Below are 8567 nucleotides of genomic sequence, written 5' to 3' on the forward strand. Positions count from 1 at the left end.
CTTCTGACTTCCATTTTTCCGCGCTTACACTTTTGGCACGTTTTTTTCGCCAAAAGACGGTCAAAAGCACTGCAAGCCTGTGAACAGTGATTTGCAAGCGAAAACAACAGTTTAAAGAACTGCAAAACAGATTGACTGCAATCACAGGGGAAGTTCACAGGGGAAGTCGTGGCCTAATGCTTAGAGAGTCGGACTCGTAACCCAAAGATATTTCCTGAACAACTGTTTGTTTGAACGAATCAGTAGAGAGAATGATTCAGTCACTCACTTTTTTGCCACCTACTGGTGTAACGATAACCTGCAGAAACGGCCTCTGAATGAATCTTGTTAGTGAATGAATTAAAAAGACTCGACTCACTGATGAATCAAAAGAGCGACATTATCCGTGTGTAAATATCTCTTTAAGAATGAAGCTGAAATTGGATCCTCTCGTTCCCTCACCTCCACGTAACGTACAGCCATCATCAACACACATCGGTTCACATCATCATCCTCAACATGTTCTCACCGTCGCGCGCGTATAAAACACACACGCATCGCAGGTTGAGATTATTATAAGGACCACCCGTTTCTCCGTTTGATATGAAATCATGTATTTCATATCGCCGTGGAGAGAGGAGAATCCTGCATGTGTCTGATTGACGAAAAACACGGATTTTTATCAGCCCATGTTTTCAGACACCATGCACAACTAACCAACAGACACCATTGATGATCGATAAGAGGTAAGCAGATGGTTAATGCATGTATTGCGTGATATCAAGCAATATTTGAATGCACACGCGTTGTGTTTTCAGCCAGCACTGCGGTGTGATTTGGCCTAAAGAAAGCAGCAGGCTTGTTGGTAACAACACGAGTCGATTTCCGTCCATCGCAATGTTTTTATAGAGCTTTAGTAGAGATGTGATTCAGTATTTAGCTGTGTTATTAGACGGTCAGTGCTGAATTACGGTCTTTGATGTATTTTTGGCACGCGCACAAATCTTCATAAAATGCTCATCTAATCACAAATGTACATATATATGTGCATATGTTTCACAAGCAATGCGGTTCAATGCAGCACACCAGTCGATGATGATTAAATGACCAACTTTATTGACAAATGAAGGCTAAAAAGACATTTAAAAGCCAAAATCTGAATTTAATATTTAATTATGCACTTAAAGATGTGTTTGAGCCGAACTGAAGATGCATGGCAGTATTGAAGGGAAACATTTGTTCAGGTTTGCGACTAGAACACCATTAATTTTCTCTGTATTTAATGGAAATGCTAAATGCAGCACAGATGTTTTGGATGTATTTGACATTTTTCATCAAAAAATGTGTTTCTGACTTCTGAAAAGTACTTTCTTCTGAGGTCTTTTATTCTGCTCTTCCTTATTTTGTTTTACTTTCATTTTTGAGAGCTGTAATGTGTGTACAGTATTCAAATACCAAATGAACATGTGCCATGTTCTTAGAAATGTATTATTTGTAATATTTGTTTTGTTTTGTAAAACGTTGATGCTATTTAAAATAATAATAATAATAATAATAATAATAATAATAAAAAAGGGTTGATTTTGGCTCTTAAATGTGGTACAGGTGGTACAAATCAAGCAATGCTAAAAATTGTTTTATTAACAAAAACAAAGACAAACATTTGCATATTTGTAAAAATGTGTTTTTAATTAGTTATGATTATCATGTTTAAAAATTATCTTGTGAAACTGTAATAAACAAAAATAATTATAGCAATTAAGGATTCTTCTTGCTAAACTGGAATATCCACCTTTTCTACATTGGGATCATCTGAAAATTGTCAACCTGACTTTTTGACTTTGTCACATAAAAATATATAATTTTTTATTTCCAATAATAATAATAAAATATTTATTTCCAAAAGTTGAAAACATGTTTATCATAGAAGTTGTGTATTCAAGTCATTCCATGTATAAATTTCCTTTCTAATGTATTTTTGTATGAACAGATTGCACTCCATTGATCCATATAAATGTACCTTAGCATTGACACCAGATACCATCATGATACCATGGTACCTGCCACAAAGTATATATATTTTTATAGTATATTTAAGTATATTTAATTCAATAACTTTTTAATATTAAGGCATGGAAACCACAATTAAAAAATGTAAAATTGTGGTTTCCAGGCCTTAATTTTAAAAAGTAATCTAATTAAATTTATGTTTCTGTATATTTATGTGTGTGTGTGTGTGTGTGTGTACTTTGTAGATTGTGGCTGGCTGCTTTTGCACTGCAGTTTTCTCAGGGGTTTAATAACGCATCCATTTAGCAGCCCATTCATTCTGCTGCTCTATGAGCCTTGCTTTGCCTGGTCAATCTTTCATTCAAGGCAGCACTGCTTCTCTTGAAATATGATGCATTTACTCAATGCATCAAAGCATGCCAGCAATGCAGCTTTGTCAATGCTGTGATCTGCCACCCACATGACAAACCTGTACACCAGTATGGAAAGCATGTTAATCTACCCAATCAGACATTTCTGCAACTGAAAGTTTTTACAGTTGGCTTTTTGTTTCTTAAACTGCATGTTCACAATTGAGATGCATGCATATGCAGCACGTGTTCACACGTGTTCATCTGTGAAAACTGCTGAACTTCCTGTTACCATACATTGCTTCATGACCTCTTTGGATGCCTGCCCTTCACAACAAGTGTGAACCTGTATTAGGCCTTTAAATACACTCACCCTCACCCCTCCTCTATGTGTGCATGTTGCCTATAAAGTACATCTAAATTTAGTGACCGCATGTTTTTTGACTCCTGTCGCCCCATGAAGAGATGTGCTGATGTCACAGTCTGTTAGTTTAGTTGTTTGACCATGTTCTGAAATAATGCTGACTACAACTCAGTTGTTTATAACCTCCTTAATGCTTTTTATTCATTTAACAGATAAGTTTGTAGATTTTCAACCAGCTTTGTTACAGTGTGTATTTCTCCGTGTTAACTGTATTGGTTGACCGATATGGATTTTGTGATGGCTGATATAAAGCTGATATTTATGATATCACACTGTTTAATTGAAATAACATGCATACCAATTGCTGCAATGACATTTTACATATTTAATACATTGAATAAAAAGGAAGTAAAAAACACTAACTAACAGTAAACTCAGTAATCTAGTAAGTTTTTGCGCACTGGGAATCATTTTCTTAAAGATCAGGTAATGCTAATTTTACATACTGAACATATTGACATATGACTTGGAAACAAACTGGATATAAAACAGCATAGTTTGAAATCAAGGATTTAAAGATTACACTCACATCTGCGTTCACATGCTGGCTTTCTTAGCGCTGTCAAAATAAAAGTCCGGTCACTGTCAAAATAAAAGCTACTTCTGATAGTTATTGTACAAAACTTCTCAAGCGATGTTGATAATTTAAAAATGACAAATATCGGCATATCGGTCTACCTCTAGTTACCTGCACCATGATTCCGGTTTATTTGTCAGCAAAAATCCACTGGATAATGCAAAATGCACAATTTTGCATCATCTGGAAATCTTTGGACAGCTTCAGGGCTTTTCTTTCTGTTTTGTCTAGTCATGTCGCAGGAATTAAAAAATAATTTTGTGTTTCTAGTGCATAGACAGGCAAGTTTTATTAAAAGCCTATCTTGCCAGCACTGAACTCCCTCTTTAATTGTTCCAACTAACCCAAAGTAGACACATTGACTGAACCAGAGGCATTAGTTTGCGGTGGAACTACCTTTTTGTCCAATCAGTGAAAGACTAGTGTAGGGAGTCTATGTTTTGTTACCGCTAGTGGTGCAGAAATGGCACCCTTCACCCTTTGGGTGTTGGAATATACTTATTTAGGGAGGTGGTATTGGAAACTGTTTGTTGTAGCAATAATGAGCAAGTCAAGGCATGTTAGGATAGGAAAGAATGACTAATTTCCTGTGTGAAACTTGTTTAATCTATCTCTGCTGATATGCAGATCTCCGACTGTTGGCTTGCCGTTGGAAGTCTGCAGTTGTTGTGACACGTAGAAACAGTAGAGACTCTGTATGCTGCAGATGACGGTTTAACGGCTACATCTGTCGTTGCAATGTTGAGTGGACATTTATCTTTTTTTAATTTCGGTTTCTGTTTCTCTGCTAAAAGTTTATATTGGGAACGGAGTACTCTTCAGTGTAGATGACCTTAAAGCTAGTATGCAGACTAAAAGCCACAAAACTCCAATTTCATGGTTTTCAAAACCGCATCGGTCTCTTCTCACTACACTCTCAGTGCAATGGGTGCATGTTTTGTATTTTTCTCTCGTCCTTTGAACACTTAGAGCCTCAGGTAAGAGTGCGATTCATGTTTTCCATTAGCTGTTATGGGCCAGAGGTCATGAAAGTAGATCAACAGGAGATGTTATGAGCAATTAGATGCCCTGTGGAAGATGTAAAATGATGCTTCCTCCTTGAGTTGTCTGGATTTTCCTGGTGTAGAGGACATATTTGTGAATTATATGTACTGATAAGTACAGTATATTTCACAGTATTGTTTTTTTAATGGTGTGTGTCTGTGTGTATATATGTGCATATGCATGTATGTAAAGTGTAATATATTTCTGTGATGCAAAGCTTAATTTTCAGCATCATTACTCCAGTCTTCAGGGTCGCATGACCCTTCAGAAATGATTCTAATATGCTGATTTGGTGCTCAAGAAACATTTAGTATTATCGTCAAGATGTCAACATTGAAAACAGTTGTGCTGCACAATATTTTTTTGAGGAAACTGTGATACACTACTATTTAAAAGTTTGGATTAAGCAAGATTATAAATAAATAAAATAAATATAATACTTTTATTCATCGAGGATGCATTAAATTGATCAAAAGTGACAGTAAAGACAGTAAAAATGTAAAAAAAAAAAAACAAACATATATATATATATATATATAGAATGGGATCTATGTCTTTTGCTCTTTGTGATTATTCACTCCTGCTAGACCCAGTTGAAATGCTATGATTATTTTGGCCCAAGCTTTATCATTATGGATTACTGCTTCCTAACTATGTGCTTCAAAGGGGACAGACTTGTTTTTCTGGTGCACAGTGACAGCAACAGACTGCAAGAGGAACTGTATGAGGAGAAGGCTGACATTTAGATCCAAGCTCAATATGATCTGTACATACAGTACTATTATCAAGTATTGCATATCGTGTCGTTTATGACAACAGAAGCCTGCTAGAACAGTTGTGCAACCTGCATGTGTAACATATCTGAGATTTTGGACAGTGTTTTGGAATGGTCAACAAATTCTTGTATCATGCCTGGCAGCATTAATATCAACCAATGATGCTTTAAATAAAGCCAGAGAGGACTGATATTGTGACCGTTCCCATAGCCTGTATTAGTTTTATGAGCTTCAGATAGAGACGTGGGATTTGCGTCACCTCTTTTGTTTCTCATTGCTAACACAGTAATGGCAGAGGGCATGTCTGTTAAACATTTACCTTACTTTTCTACTGAAACTGTGCTTTCCGTTTCACAGCTTTCCGTTGTGATTTCAGGACCTAGATGTTCATGTCTTACTGTAAAGCGTCTTCAAGTGTTTTTTTCTGTTGCTCTTTCTCTTGCAGTGGGGTCGGGTGGCCATGGACCCCTTCAGCCAGCTGATCCTGCTCATCTCGGTGGTGAGTTTTTGCACCTTCCAGTGGCTCTTTCACAGCGTGAGCCCATGGGCGTCATCCAGAATCAGCCCTGGCTTCCTCAAACTCACCCACAAACAGAAGATCGAGTGGAACTCAAGGTACAGAAACATGTTTTGTGTCGTCTGTTTGGGCGCTGGGACTAGTTCTGCATTTCTCTTTGGATGTATTACCTTCTCATGTTCAGTGTTTCTTAAGTACAAAGGAGTAATTGTAAGCTGTATGCGTTTGATTGAACGAGTCATTTGTTTAGGAATTGGATTACACCGATTCATTAAAAGATCTGACTCAATTCATTTGATAATCACATAGACATAACTAGTTGCACTGTATGTGTTTGATTTGCTAAAAAGATCCGGCTCAAAAGACTAATTTGTTCAGGAATCATTTGGAAAACTGGTTGCACTGTATGGTTTTGATTCACTAAAAAGAACTGGCTCATAAAGAGTAATTTGTTTAGGAATTGGACTACACCGGTTGCACTGTGTGATTCTGATTCATTAAAAATAACTCACTCAAAAGACTAATTCATTTGGAAATCATTTAGACAACTGGTTGCACTGTTTCTATTTGATTTACTAAAAAGATCCAGCTCAAAATAATAATTTGTTCAGGAATCATTTGGAAAACTGGTTGCACTGTATGGTTTTGATACACTAAAAAGAACTGGCTCCAAGAGTCATTTGTTTAGGAATCGGACTACACCGGTTGCACTGTGTGGTTCTGATTTATTAAAAAGAACTTACTCAAAAGACTAATTCATTTGGGAATCATTTAGACAACTGGTTGCACCGTTTCTATTTGATTTACTAAAAAGATCGGCTCAAAAGAATCATTTGGAAAACTGGTTGCACTGTATGGTTTTGATTCACTAAAAAGAACTGGTTCAAAGAGTCATTTGCTTAGGAATCGTACTACACCGGTTGCACTGTGTGGTTCTGATTCATTAAAAGAACTCACTCAAAAGACTAATTCATTTTGGAATCATTTAGACAACTGGTTGCACTGTTTCTATTTGATTTACTAAAAAGATCTGCTCAAAAGAATCATTTGGAAAACTGGTTGCACTGTATGGTTTTGATTCACTAAAAAGAACTGGTTCAAAGAGTCATTTGCTTAGGAATCGTACTACACCGGTTGCACTGTGTGGTTCTGATTCATTAAAAGAACTCACTCAAAAGACTAATTCATTTTGGAATCATTTAGACAACTGGTTGCACTGTTTCTATTTGATTTACTAAAAAGATCCAGCTCAAAATAATAATTTGTTCAGGAATCATTTGGAAAACTGGTTGCACTGTATGGTTTTGATTCACTAAAAAGAACTGGTTCAAAGAGTCATTTGCTTAGGAATCGTACTACACCGGTTGCACTGTGTGGTTCTGATTCATTAAAAGAACTCACTCAAAAGACTAATTCATTTTGGAATCATTTAGACAACTGGTTGCACTGTTTCTATTTGATTTACTAAAAAGATCGGCTCAAAAGAATCATTTGGAAAACTGGTTGCACTGTATGGTTTTGATTCACTAAAAAGAACTGGTTCAGAAGAGTCATTTGTGTGGGAATCGGACTACACTGTTCGTCCTGAATGTTGAGTCACCAAAAAGAACTGTCTAATAAAAGTATTGCTGTGCTGTTGTTATTAGCTATATTAGCTATATAGTAATTTACACTTTATTGATTCAATTTGCTGTTCGACAAACAATGGTTTAATATTTTATTACATTATTAAGCCTACATTTAATAGGCAACTTTTACATTTATTTACCTTATGATCCACATTTTTGCTGTACAAGTTGCACATAAGAATCAGTCACTGAACAAATAATAGTTGTTAAATACTAATCTGAATAGCCTACTGCAAATACTACACATTTCACTGTTTTGAGAATGACCCTCTGCTTAATTAAAATATTATATAGCCTATTTAAAAAATAATTGTAAATATAATTTTCTACAAACATGTATCATATTACTGAATGTTTCTGCATATATAAATTAAATGAATAGGCCTATATGTGAAATGTATGGAAGCCCGTTTCCGCCACTGAATAAAAAATAAAAAAAGATTATTGTGACTTTTTATCTTACAATTCTGACTTTTTTTCACAGAGTTGTGAGAAACTCGCAATTGCGAGTTATAAAGTCAGAATTGCGAGATATAAAGTCACAATTGCAAGATTAAAACTCGCAATTCTGACTTTTTTTCTCGCAATTGCGAGTTTATATCTCGCAATTCTGACTTTATAACACGCAATTACAAATTATAAAGTCAGTATAAACTCGCAAGTTAAACTCGAGACTGTCGTGTTCTCAGAATTGCGAGTTTATATCTCACAATTCTGACTTTATACCTTAAAAAGTCATAATTGTGAGAAATAAACTCGCAATTGCGAGATAAAAAGTCATAATTGTGAGATATAAACTAGCAATTGCGAGAAAAAAAAAAAGTCAGAATTGTGACTTTATATCTCGCAATCAGGCCCGGATTGGCTAATCGGGAGCACCGGGAAAATTCCCGGTGGGCCGGTCTATTTTTTGGCCGCGAGGGCCGGTACGGTCATGCCACTGCTATGGGGTTGAAATAAGGCATCAAAGAAGCATCCCGTATGAAAGCTATAACACAGTTTGTCCCGTATTCGCAGGCATACGCCATATGACCACTACACCATATGAATAACAAATTCTCAATTGATAATTAATCATTATTTTTGCGCAAAATATTGTGTTATTTGTGAACGTAGCCGTTTGATGAAGGCTTTAAGACCAAGCTGAATCCTCTGCCGGCTGCTCCTGTTTCACAACGAGCAGGACTCACTCTTACGTCCGAGATTTGATTTAGGCAAATCAGTTTGGGCGAATGCAATTTATTGATCATGAGCCCAAAATG

General features: G+C 36.1%; 1 protein-coding gene across 4 annotated transcripts in view; it reads left to right on the forward strand.

Moving 5' to 3' along the window:
• Positions 1-397: 397 nt before the first annotated feature.
• The window catches only part of LOC107677262 (transmembrane protein 56-B-like), a 23582-nt gene continuing 15412 nt past the window's right edge, over positions 398-8567 (forward strand). For 2 of the 4 annotated variants that reach the window (XM_016472099.1, XM_016472101.1), the window contains exon 1: positions 5348-5775. In XM_016472099.1, coding sequence (XP_016327585.1) covers positions 5621-5775 — 155 coding nt within the window. In that variant the 5' untranslated portion in view covers positions 5348-5620. Of the gene's footprint in view, positions 726-5347; positions 5776-8567 lie in introns of those variants that run through there. The other 2 variants (XM_016472100.1, XM_016472102.1) reach the window with 2 other exon arrangements.

This window comes from Sinocyclocheilus anshuiensis, unplaced genomic scaffold (assembly GCF_001515605.1).
Source record: "Sinocyclocheilus anshuiensis isolate Anshui unplaced genomic scaffold, SAMN03320099.WGS_v1.1 scaffold392, whole genome shotgun sequence".
NCBI classification, from domain to species: Eukaryota; Metazoa; Chordata; class Actinopteri; order Cypriniformes; family Cyprinidae; genus Sinocyclocheilus; species Sinocyclocheilus anshuiensis.